Below are 13,663 nucleotides of genomic sequence, written 5' to 3' on the forward strand. Positions count from 1 at the left end.
CCTTGGTTCTTGACAGACTTCCTATAGTCCATCCCATCCTACAATTATTTTTTTTCGTAAATAATTTCAGTTTGGTTTGACGTAAGAAAAACAACAAAAATGGAAATAACAAACAAAAAAAACTATTTTTGTGTCAATTTAGAAAACAATCGTCTCAGAAATAAATAACTTGTAGTAAATCCCATAGTATGTAAAAAGGCATTCCCTGTGGGACGGACTATGGATAGTTGGTCTGTTCCCAGCACAGCGTGCTTGAACCTTAATTGGATATAATCACGAAAACCAAGTTCACAAAAGAAACATATTTCTTTTGTCACATACGTGATTTATACGTTCTGGTAGAGGTTTTAGTTAATGGTTACATTAAATATAAAATATAAAATATTAATTAAACATTGTAAATGGTGGTTTAGAAATTATGTTGTTGTTCTTTACGTCATGCACTACTTTTAGAACCGATTTCCCATCCGGATGGTAAAGAAAATATTACTGAGCCAAAACTACCTCGATTTCTTACAGCTGTATAAACGTATGTCCACGTAAGAACTAATAGAGTACTTAACCCAAACAAATGTAATGTTCGTTGTAGTTATTTTTTAAACGAGATATATTCAGTATTTACTTTTAAACATGCACATTGATAAGGAACTATATAAGGAAGTTGCATGCATATTCGACATAATTCGTAATTTGGCCTTGACAAATTAATGGCTACAGGTACCTTTAGCTTAAAATGTTCAGTATTTTGTCTTTGCTTGCTTTCTATTTTATGTTTTATTATACACACAAGTAAAATTCTCCAACAGCTTTTATTATTATCTACACATCGACCTATTATTCAACATCGATGCAGTTGATATTGTTACGCATTGCGTACGATTTTCAAGATACCCATGGATAAAAAAAAATCTACTTATTTGTGTTTTTTTAATATGGTTTATTTTAAGCATATAATTTATGACAAGTATTTTTCTTTGTGCAGTGCTTTGTAAAACTGTAAATAACTAGTTATACGTTTCGGCATGAGTTCCTTATTTTCCCCATAACGATTTTAAAGAAATATTTGTTAGAATTAGTTTAGGGTTAGGGTTAGCGATAGTTATAGTTATAGTTATATAAAATATCTTTTAAAACAATTTGTTCTATAAAATCAACATAATGTTTGAGTTCAAATCCAGGCCTAGCACTACGTCGTTTGTAGTAGTGGGGAAAATACGGAACTCTTTCCGATTAGTTTAACAAAAACAAATAATTTGAGTGACTGTCACTCATTTATAAATAAAATGGTGGCAACACTTCCAACTGTTCCAGCATAAATTTTTTTAATTATGGTCTTGATTTTCATGTCAACATTTAAATTTTGAGAACCAGTAACTTCTATATTTTTGTGTCATCAATTACTGAACAAAATGTTTCCTGTGTACATAATCAATTTGCTCTTAACAGTTGTGTAATGTAACATCCCTGCTGTATTCCATAAAAATATCTGCTGTAATCATTTCACTTTTAGCCGAAGCATTACAAAAAAAATGTCATCAGCTAATATGGGTTATTTTAAAAGGTATTTGTTCCAAAAGTTCCAAAATAATTTATCTAGATACATATAGAAAATATGCAGTGGTTAAAGGCACTATTAAGATAGCCTTGGATGAGATGTGAAATGAAATCCCAATTAAAGGTTAACCATATAGTAATATTAAGTATGAGCTGTATGTTTTAGATCTTAAGTTACTGTAAACTTTGTGTTCCCAATAACAAGTAAAATTTCTAGGCATGAGTTCCTTATTTTCCCCATAACAATTTTAAAGAAATATTTGTTAGAATTAGTTTAAGGTTAGGGTTAGCGATAGTTACATACAATATCTTTTAAAACAATTTGTTCTATAAAACCAACATAATGTTTATATTTCGTAATCCAGTAATTCAGTACCCCAAGAGTAGGGAAAATAAGGAACTCTTTCCGCAACTGCTATCGGTACAACTGCTATCACACCAAAAAGAAACAAAAGGAAATTGGATGCTTAGTTTTATTTGCCAAGATTCACATTACATCAAGATTTTGTATGTGGGTTCTCCGTTGTGTTCTTAATCTTGATTCACTAACTAGATCTGCTCTTTCTCGATCATATTAACGTTTTTCACAACAAAAATGTGCTGCAGAAACTAACTGCAATAATAATCATATAAATAGCAAAACCCCATATTTCACCAGTGTGCAGTTTATAAATGAAACACGCCAGTTTCTTTGGTTTAATAGTTAAATAACCAGACATTAAGCTAATAGGTACTGTGTGGGCATTCAAGTAAAGGCCCTCAGATTTCATGGAAACTCATTTCCGGTACCATGTCAATGAAATCATGGAACCAAAATTTTGTTTCCCATGATTATTATATTGAGTAATATATGACTATTCAATGAAAAAACCCAGTTTCTGATAGGTTCACATAATTATTAGGCATGGAACTGAAAAAGTGTTTCCCATGTAAATTAAAATCTTATGGCCTGTAGTACCGGCTCCAACCCCAATTGTTTTAATGGCTTAGTCACAGTTAGTAGGGAGATAAAAGGCTCCTACACTGTTTTCTCATAAAGTTAACCCAATATCCTTAATTGACAATCCGGATGGTTGAGATGTGTTCCTGGGGCAGTATGCTTTTTCTTCATTTGAATATAAAAATGAAGTTAAATATTATAGTCCTGGTAGGGATGTTCTAATAATTGATTATAATTGAAAATTGATTGGTTGAACTATACCAATGTGGTGATCAATTATAAAAATGACTATTCGATTGTTGTGGAAATGTTAACTGTGTCTGTTCCTACAGCTTGAATTATGGAACTGATGAAAATATGCTGGAGTTTAGGTAAATTTTCCTGTGTATGTAAAGAAAACAAATACTGAATAGACGTTAAATGTAAAATTTCAGGATCTATCCTGGTGAACACGACGATATGTGCTTAGCTTTATTAATTCAACTATTTGTTAAGCTTATATATATAGTTTTAACTTGGGTTCATTCAAGGTCATTTGGGGTCAAAATGAAGAAAATAGAGTTTTAAAAACCTTTTTTAAGTTAACTTCATCAATATGATTATAATAGAGCATTATATTTTACAATTTATGGAGAATCTGTAAATAATGTGTTTAGAAATGTCTGATACTGTGATAGATTTAAAAAAAAGAAAAAGAAATAGGTACCTGTGTTTATTTAGGTTTATATCTATAGGGTAAAGTTTTTTGAGGATAAGTACTTGTACATGATTTTGAATTCAGATGGTCATGTAGGGGTCAAAATAGGTAATTTGTTTTTAATTGTAGTATCTTTAATGTATTTTGTATTGCAAACTAATATATCTTAGATACCATATTACCACGACTGGTATATCAATGGCCGTGATATGTGCTATCCTGTCTGGGATGGTGCATATAAAAGATCCCTTGCTACTTATGGAAAAATGTAATGGGTTTCCTTTCTAAGATGGTAGGTCTAAATTACCAGTTGTTTGACATCCAATAGCGAATGGTTAATAAATCAATGTGCTCTAGTGGTGGTGTTAAATAAAACAAACATGTTTTTTGTTATTAGACTGAAGTTTGCTTGCAATTTATTAGGTGTCTGTTCCAAGTGCATGCATTTAGCTGGTGTTATGTGGGTAGGATCTGATTTTTCAGCCTTTTATCTGATTTTAGCTTCTGTTTTTTTTTTGCATAAATAATTTACCCAAAATAGATTAAATTTGATATGAAATGCTGAAAAATAACATTTAAGTATTGTATCATAGATGTTTCAGCTTTTTAAAGATCATTTCAGCTTTTCTTTTTAAATGGGTCTCACATTCCTGATAATGGGTATAAATAGGACAAATGTAGCAAAACAGGACAGATATATGTACTTTAGAATATGCATGTAATCCAGCAACCATGACTAGAAATTGGTTTGTTTTGTGGCAATGTTACACACAATGAATGATAAATGTTTAGTTTTAGAAATCTCTGATTAATGGTTTTATTTTAGATTGTGTGTGTCTGTCTCTGCTTTTCTTTTTCTCTCTGTTTCCGTCTTTCTCTCCATCTCGAGATATGTGTGTCAGTGATTTTGTGGAATGTAATATGAACTTTTATATCATTAATGAATCTCATATCTTTCAGAAATTAGTCTAGTTCTGTTAATTCCACCTAAAAATATGGTAACAGCACTCCTGCTGGTTAATTGAAAAGAAGCAACTTTTACCCTAGCCAGCCCCAGTGTATGATACTATGAATGTTATTATAAATACTGATTTAGTGATTGGTCTGTTTGCTATACATACCAGTATATCAGTTTTGAACAATACATATCACAATATTTTTTAAGTATATCAGTATCTTGTGCTTATTTTGTATGTGTTTTAGTGCACACACATTATATTTTCAAAGAAAATTAGTTTAAAGGGACATTCCTGAGTTTGCTGCAATTTTAAAGATGTTATCGACTAACAGAGACTTTTTAACGATTGTAATTACATATCAAATATATTCTTCGGCATAATTATATTAGTGACTGTATATTAAACGTGTGTGATCGTTCTAATATTTATACTAGGTTAAATTTCATTTTATTTCCTAAAATACATATTTTCGTACGTACAAAATTATTTGAAAACAATATGCAGTTTGGGCTTCTTACAAATATTAAGATGACCAGAAACACATTAAATATACAGACACTGATATTCTAAACAAGAAAATGTATTTAATATGTAAGTTTAATCGTAGAACTATTTTATTAGTCGGAAACATCTTACAATGTAGCAAACTCAGGAATGTCCCTTTAAGAAAAGAAATAATAGCTTCACTTGCTCTGAACAAATCATGTTTGACTTGTGTATCATTTAAGTTATACAAAATGTATATGAAATTAGTACACTATAAATTCCAATAATTGAGAATTGTACTTTGCAGTATATATTGTAGTGTGTATTGCAATTCAGGTTCCTGTATCACAATATATCGCTAATATGAAAATTTTGGCAATACCCATCACTAATGTGCAATGTTTACTTAAGATTTGTCCTATACCCTGTAGAAGACAAATTACTCGCATGAAGCTTACGAGGAGAGTGATTTATTTATCACTTGCCTGATATTTTTCAATGTTCTGGACTGCATCAAAAAAGTTAGAAAGTTACAGTATACAAAAATAAACAATAAATTATGACCTGCAAGGAAGCAGATCTATACATTTGTGTGGTTGCCTGAGGTTGTTGGGTTGAAGGATCGAACCCTCTCGGTGGACCCATTCTCTGATTGGGTTTTCCCACCATCTCAACCCGTGTGCCATGACTGGTAAATCAGAGGCAGTGGTATGTTCTGTCTCGTTTCTATGAAAGTGCATATAAAATACCTCTTCGAGTTTTTGGAAAATGTAGTGGAGTGTTTTCTGAAGACCACTGGCCCCTTGGCAAGGAAACTAAAATAATTTTTACACCCCTTGGCTGCATTTCTGCCAGAGTGTACCTAGTAGGGGCACTTATTAGTTATTGTCTGTTTTTGGTTTTATTATGTACCCTGTAGCTAAGATTAATCCATACATGTATTACCATTTACCATAGTTTGACACCCAATAGCCGATACATGTATCTTTTGTGCTGGGGTATCCTTAAACCTCTATTATATTCTGTGACATCACACTATTGTTTTAACTAGATTATTTTTCAAGAATCTACAACTGAGAACAATGCAACTTGAATTTTACAGCAGTCTGAACTTGTACTTGTACATTAATTATAAACAAGTGCAGTGCTTTAGCCCATATGAGGTCACACATCTGCTTCATGGCATGAATATGTAATCTAAGCACGATACTGGTGATAGTAATATATTCATTTGGAATACAATGAAGATTGTTGAATTCTAAATCAGAATTCATAGATTGCACATTTATCACTCTTAATGGCAGCCAACAACTGGAAATTTCCTGGCCAAATCAGTCAGGTTGGGTTCAAAAGCATCTTGTTGTTTTGGGTTATTAGTTTTGTAGATTTTTTTTTACATAATCATTAATTAATTAATTTTAAAAAAAAGAAGAGAATAATAGATTTTAAGTTGGAGAATGCACTCGAAAGTGTGAATTCACGAAAAATAATTCATTCTCTCTTACAAGGATTGTGAATTGTTTTTGACTAATCCACATGTACCATTCTCCATAACGTAACACATGATGCATTTTAATAAAAAAAATTGCAAATTTATTATAAAATGCATTTGCCAAATTCAGATTATTTCTTACTTGTGCATTTAAACCTGTAAATGTAAAATTTTTATTGTTTAACTTTTATAACACAATTTAATGCCCTGGTCAGATCAGGTCATAAGGTTTGACATACACTTCAAAACAAGCTGTTGTAGTACAAGCCTATCATGGGCACAGTTGTCATCCTTGGCTGGCTCCTCTGTCCAGGACAGGAAATGGGTTGGGGTGGGTGGAAGGGAGGACCATCCATGCTGGCAAGTGCAAATGAGCATTAGGAAATCGACCAAGGTTGGTAGTGGACGGTGGCAATTTTGGTGCTATTGAATTTTAAATATCCTCTAGGATTAACTCAAAAAGGAAAATTTGTGTAATTTCTTGAAGGAATTTTGGCACATTTTTGAACTGTTCATTGAAAGATAAAACGGGAGCTACATATTATTTTTGAACTTAGTATGACGAGAGTAGCTCATTATTGGAACCTAGCCTATTGGTGGCCGTCATTAAAGTTTTTAACCCTGAAAAGGGCTTGATCTATTAGGATCGTGTCGGTTCTATCCTTAAAAGAATATGGCTGATTGGCACAGCAACTCATGGGAGACTCGTTTTAGCCCTTATAAGGCCTTGCAATTTGTTTTAATGCCCTCTTTCAGGTTTGTTTTTATTATGAGGTTGGAGCTTTTCACACTTGTCAACATCTTCATGAGCATAAAACCTCTATTCCCCACCTCTTTTGTGTGCACCCCTCTCATCTTTCTGGAGTGGGATTTAGCTCAGTCAGTTGAGTGCTCGCTTGACGTACTTGTGTCACAGGATCGAACCACCTCGGTGGATCCATTCAACTGATTGGTTTTTTCTCTCATTCCAGCCAGTGCTCCACAACTAGACAAAGACCATGCTATGTGCTTTCCTGTTTATAGAAAAGTGCATATAAAAGATCCCTTGCTGCATTAGGAAAAATGTAGTGGGTTTCCTCTGATGACTCTGTCAGAATTACTAAATGTTTTGACACCCAATAGCCGATTATTAATTGATCAATGTGGTTCATTAATGTTGTTAAACAAAACAAACTTCTTTTACCTTTCTAAATGTGTCCCATCTAAAATGTTGATTAAAATTGTAAGAAATGTTTTTATCAACATTTGTGTTTGTTTTAAAAGTATGCTGATATTAAAACCCTCCCATAGACCATAGGTTTTACACTTGTAATTTTTTGTGTGAACAGTCCATTTGAAAATTTACAATAAAACATACTAAATAATAATCTTGTATTTCTAAAAATACTCCAGAAAGAGGATTTAGATGCTGTTGGGCAGGCTGTAATATTATTTTTTTACAAGTTTGTTTGTATTGGCATACAAATTTATTTTGAAATGTTAATATTTCTTTTTTTTCTATTTCAGAAAGTACCTGTCAAAATGTAACCAGTGTTTAAAATTGTGTGGTTAATCACATTTCATCATGCATAATATGCATAATAGGATTTGTGTAGCATTGTTTGACATGAATCCGTTTACTTTGGATAAATTCTGGGTGAATGACAATGTATTGGGCAAATAAGTCAAAAACATCAGGAATGTGTTTGTGTGTTGGGAAATGGAAACAGATCAGAAAGGGGCAGATAACTCTGATTCGGGAATGTTTTCAGCCAGTAGTAGCATGGATGGTTCAGATATACACACACCAGTTGTCCAAGGAGATCTACCAACTTGCCATACTTTCATGGATCCCAATATATCTCTTTCTTATGTGTTTCCTACCATTCCTGTCACATTTGGCACGACACTGCCCTATCTGACAACAGATAGTTTGAAGGTATCGTATATTAAAGACGACAAGGATAATAGTCGAGAAAATCAAGTTTTTGCTCAAGATTTGATTTCTTCATTGAACAAAATGGCTGATTCACATTTTCATCAAACACTTGATGGTGGAAAAACGGACGTGAAAACCAATATTGATAGATCGGATTTAAATATTGGTTCGCAATTATCCGAAGAAAAGGGAATGTCACCTCTGAATATTTCCGTCGTTTCGTACCCAGACTCAAGCGGTGGCCAGCAGAGTCCGGCATTATCTTCTCAAACTGGTGCTTCGTCTTTGCCGTTTCCCTCCACGGATATCACGAGTGACGCCATGTTGAGTGCGATCAATTATAATGACAGTGAAATGCTTCATGATGGAACGTTCGACATGAATAGTACTAACTCTGCGGGAAACCTGCCTCAGTTGGATGATGGACTTCTGTCAAATATGGGCAATCCTGCTCAAAATATTCGACTGACCGAGGGTCAGGGTGCACATGCTTTTGATTTGTTTGACAGCCATGTTAATGATCCATTATCATTATCACCACAACCATTCTCAGATACTGGATTTGCTGTTGGTGACAGTACTAGTCTGGGTGCAGTGACGACAGAATCAAGTGGTATGTCATCTGTAATGTTGCAAGATTCATGACAGATAAAAAATACATTTAACAGTTTTTGTCAGTCTAATGTAATAAAGATGAAAAATATAAAACTTTAACAGTTTTGGTAAATATAATACGTTCTTATTACAGTCAGAGACCAAGCTATGTATTTTTTTGGCAATTCCCGACAACCAAACAGTTGGCAAAGATTTCCGCTCTAATACCATAACAATCCTATGTTTGACGTCAAATACCTTTACATCGATCATTTTCGAGTTAACTGATTAAAAAAATCCACACATTAATCACTAATACACATATTACAGAAAGAAATCCGACAGCACCCACATTCATCAAATATTGAATGGCATCACACACATGCAATTTATATGGTGTTACCAGACTGTTATGATTACTAGTACTTAGCCCAGCACTAAAATTTGTGTGAATTACAAAAACTAAAATCTGCACTATTTCAGGTTATCGTCAGCCATCGGTAGAATCTCCTACAGAAAGTGGTACGAAGTCAAAAAATAAAAGCAAGAGTTCTAAATCTCATCTCTCCCCATCAAAGACTAATGTACAGTGTCCAACTTGCGGTAAAGGTTTTAATAACTCCAGTGCCTTAGCCAAGCATCGTCTCACACACAGCGAGGAAAGAAAGTATATCTGCAATGTGTGCTCTAAGGGTTTTAAGAGGCAAGACCACCTGTAAGTACTGTTTCAGTCTTTGTTTTTAGTTGCAGCAAACAATATAGTGCTCAGTAAAAAAAAAATCTGTCCATGTTATAGTAATTTGTGTTTCAGGTTCAGTTTACCTATTTTATCATACCTGTGTGTATAAGCAAAACTTAAAATTTTTAATAAAATGAAACTGAACAAGGTCATGCAGATTTCAATGTATTCTTTAGGGGAAATATGCATGTTATTTATAAATAGAGAATAACTAGTTAATGACATAGGCTATTGGCTTCATTCTGTAAATGTAAGAATTGTGAATTCTGCGAGTCTTACCCAGCAGAAGTTCCTATTCGGCGTGAACTAGATGACGCTGATATTCCAATATATCTTTTTGACTTGGCAAGACGATTGGGACGGTGAGGTTGCGAACAAGCTTCATTCTGTCAAGGCAGTCTTGGGAGAGTGGCAGTCATCCTACAGGCGATGCAGGAAGGATGAAGTAGTCTTGTGTCGTGCCCGCATTGGCCATACATATCTGACGCAATCATTTATTTTAAAAAGGACCCTCCCCCTCAGTGTGAACATTGTCAGTGTACACTGACTGTGCCACATTTTGGTGGAGTGGTCATATCAAGCCAACGAGAAATTATATATTTGGCAACAGAAATGTTTTGGAATCTTTTAAATTCCATCCAGAATTAATTGTAAAGTTTTTAAAACACTTTGACTGCAGGGCTTCTAGAATTTGTTTATAAAATCCACTAGCCATGCGATCAGTAATTTTTAAAATTTACTAGCCACAATTAAAAATTCACTAGCCCTAAGTTAATACAATTTTACTAAATAATAATAATAATCAGATATGTCACCTAAAGAGGGTGATAGACCTTAAAAACACTAACATTGGGAGTTTGGGGTTGGGGGAATGATATTCATATTTACAAAATAGATTTAACTGCAACATTTGACAAAAAAATTTCACTAGCCGTCGGGCATGGCAATAGTAGTTATTTACTAGCCCCACCTTGAATATCACTAGCAATGGGAGTGGGGCTACCATAATCTAGAAGCCCTGTTTGACTTATATACAAAGTTTTAAAATATACTTACCTTGATTTTATGTATGGTATTATACTTTTCACCCACAGCTCCTTACACAGTAGTTTTACATAAATATATATTAATAATATATTCATATACTTACCATTTGTGATACCCAATAGCTGATCCGTATTTTTGTGCTGGGGTGTCGTTAAACATTCATTCATTCATTCATTCATTCATTGTGACATATGGATTTTAAAGTTTACATTTACCTGACATCAAACGTCATATCTTGCTAGTAGCAGGATATGACTTTGTTTTATATGGTCAGCATAATCTGCCAGTACAAATAGTTGTTGGAAGACAAAAAATTTCCTTTCGTTATTGTAGATCCAGTTAATTCTTTCTGTGTGTGATTTATTCAAATAAAGCTGTATATTGTTGTGACTTATTGCATTTTTATTTCCACTCCACCTCAGTAGGTATACAGTTAATATAGAATATTTTAACATAATATATTTGATAATAATATATCTATAATTTTCATTTTTCTTTTGACACATTGAAAGTATTTCTTGTTCTGTGGGACTAGAATTTAAAAAAAAGAAAAATGTGTGTGTGTAATTTGATATACTTGGAATTGTTCATAGAATATGAGAAGAAAATGTTCATATGTATATTTTTGATCATCTATGTGTAGTTAACATCTTTTGCTTGGTCTGTGCAGCAATGGTCACCTGATGACACACCGAGAGAAGAAACCGTACCAGTGTCAGGTTGAGAACTGTGAGAAGAGTTACTGCGACGCCCGCTCCTTGCGGCGCCATCTTGAAGCCAACCACCAGCAAACGCCTGAAGAGATCACGAACAGCGTGCTGGCGAGTATGACGGCCGCGGGTATCGCCACGACGATTCACAATGGAAAACCACGAGCCCTGGACAAGTTGTTCATTCAACAAGAGGCTGCCCGGATGCAGCAGATGGCATCACCTACTTTCTGGTAAAGTATTTTATTTACCCTTTAAATGGGGATATATAAGAATTGCGTGTCATTTTGTTTTGAATTTATCGATGTATAACAGTCACAAATTGTATTAAATCACGTAGAGTACAGTAAATTTGTGACTTATACATCGATAAATTCACAACAAAAACATGACAAACAATCTTATGATTACAAACAGCACAACTTATTTACTTAAAATTAAACATAATTCATAAATCAGTTTCAACATTCTTCCCATTATCTGTTTTATGTAATGAAGTCCCATTTGATAAATATATTTTAAAATAACATGCAGTTCTTATATAATTACAAACATAGGAGTGTGTGGAGAGAGGGTTTTGTCAGTCGAACCCTCCCCTTGATCAAGCAAATTTTTCTGTATATTTTTTTTTTCAATACATTTTTGGGGGAAGCATGTCTTAAACCCTCGTAAACTTTGCTAGCCACAGTTTAGCCCCCACCCTCTTCTAAAATTTATGCACAAGTGTCTGAACACACCATATTTAGTTAAACTTTGATAGCCACAGTTTAGCCCCCCACCCTCTTCTAAAATTTATGCACAAGTGTCTGAACACACCATATTTAGTTAAAATACACATAAATCAGCTTCTTTCGTCCATTCCATGACCTGTTTTAGATAATGACATCCCAGCTGATTTAATGACGTAATTTTTTAAGGTTTATTGAAGGATAAACTTCAGTTTTCCTTCGCCGTCGTCCAATCAGAACAGAGTAACTCGTATAAACGCGGAAAGTTTTTAATTATGTATTTTTAAACCAAGGGTCCTGTAGTGCAATTACATTCAATGGAAAAAACCCAAAACATCTCAAATTCAGTTTATTTTTATGGCTACCATTAGGTGACAAGTCAACCACATTCATCAGATTCATCAAATTTAACCAACTACTTCATCTATAGTCTCATAAAATTTTTGCACCTTCATGGAAGCTGTCATTTTGTTTTTTACATCATTGACTCAAACATTTAGCACTACTAAAACAACAGATATGTGGCTGTCCTCACAATGTGGTAAGCATCATATATGTTCTCCATGTCAAAGGGTTAAACTTATGATCTTGAGAATATTTTTCTTAATTAAAATTTATAATTGATCATCTGTATTATTTTTCTTTCCATGACATACTATTCATTCATCTTTAATCGAGGTCTCATGAAATATATTAACTCGCCAGTTAGACTTTTCTGCTGTTCTTTGTAAAAAAAACAAAAAAAAAACAAATGTATGACAAAACAGGATGGAAGACCAGTTTATTCTATCATGGCAGTTGTATATAATATTGTTATTATTTATAAGACACACTTATATCATTAATTTTGTCTATTCATGTTAACGGTGGTCTAATGTTATTAAAATTGTGTTTAGGATTGTGGATGGACTCTTCTTTTTGTTTTCCTACAGCACAAACACCACAGCATCTCAGAGCCCGAGCTGTACAAACCAGGTGTCCTTGCAGAGTAACTTTTTCCAGTTTGACAGCCAGTCTAGCAGCCAGCAGTCGGGAGGTGGCCAGCAGCAAGCAGCGGCCGCAGTCCAGGCGAGTCCCCAGCAGCAGACAGAACAACCACAGACACAGATACCACAGCAACAGCAGGACCAGGCCTGGCAGGAGCGAGTCCGCGTGTACGACTTCCCAGGTAGAACCTATGAAATACTTCATATATCACTTACTTAGGAAACACTAGGTAGAGGGAGACATTCTTCTCATCTTTATATATAGTTTTTTGTATTTGGGTATGATTTCTTAAGTTATTGCATTCTTGTGTTAGAAATATTGACACAAGTGACAGGTAATGGTGGTGTTAGATAATTTGTCAGTGATTTTAAGAAATTATTAATCCCCTTTCTGTCCATCTGTCCTTTCACAATGCCCAAGTTTTGCGTATTGCTTTATCATGTGGAGATACAGGTAGTTTGACATTTTATGGGGATTTGCCTCAATTTGACAAAGTTATGGCCCTTGAACTTGGGAGATATAAAAAATTATTGACCTGATGGGGGATCATGTATTAGGGATTTGTTTAGCAATACCTGCAAAATGCTTGTTCTGCAAGAAGCAAAATGTATGGAGTATACAACAAAAAACATAGTTTGAAACAAAATCCATTATCGAGAGATGCTATTAGAAAACTGATTGGCAACTATTTAATATTTTAGAATTGTATACTGATTTCTGAAACTTGTTAGTGAATTGCGACATGACACTGATTAAAATAGTCTCTGTTCATCAACACATGCTTTGTGGAGTATTTGACAATAATTGTATAT

At 33.8% G+C, this 13,663-nt stretch overlaps 1 protein-coding gene across 1 annotated transcript in view; it reads left to right on the top strand.

Moving 5' to 3' along the window:
• The first annotated feature begins 684 nt into the window (after window positions 1–684).
• Window positions 685–13,663, top strand: part of LOC121371546 (transcriptional-regulating factor 1-like) — a 29,587-nt gene continuing 16,608 nt past the window's right edge. The window contains exons 1-5 of the mRNA XM_041497519.1: window positions 685–717; window positions 7,635–8,659; window positions 9,124–9,355; window positions 11,097–11,369; window positions 12,797–13,032. Coding sequence (XP_041353453.1) covers window positions 7,828–8,659; window positions 9,124–9,355; window positions 11,097–11,369; window positions 12,797–13,032 — 1,573 coding nt within the window. The 5' untranslated portion in view covers window positions 685–717; window positions 7,635–7,827. The remainder of the gene's footprint in view (window positions 718–7,634; window positions 8,660–9,123; window positions 9,356–11,096; window positions 11,370–12,796; window positions 13,033–13,663) is intronic.

The sequence above is a fragment of the Gigantopelta aegis genome, chromosome 4 (assembly GCF_016097555.1).
Source record: "Gigantopelta aegis isolate Gae_Host chromosome 4, Gae_host_genome, whole genome shotgun sequence".
Classification (NCBI taxonomy): Eukaryota; Metazoa; Mollusca; class Gastropoda; order Neomphalida; family Peltospiridae; genus Gigantopelta; species Gigantopelta aegis.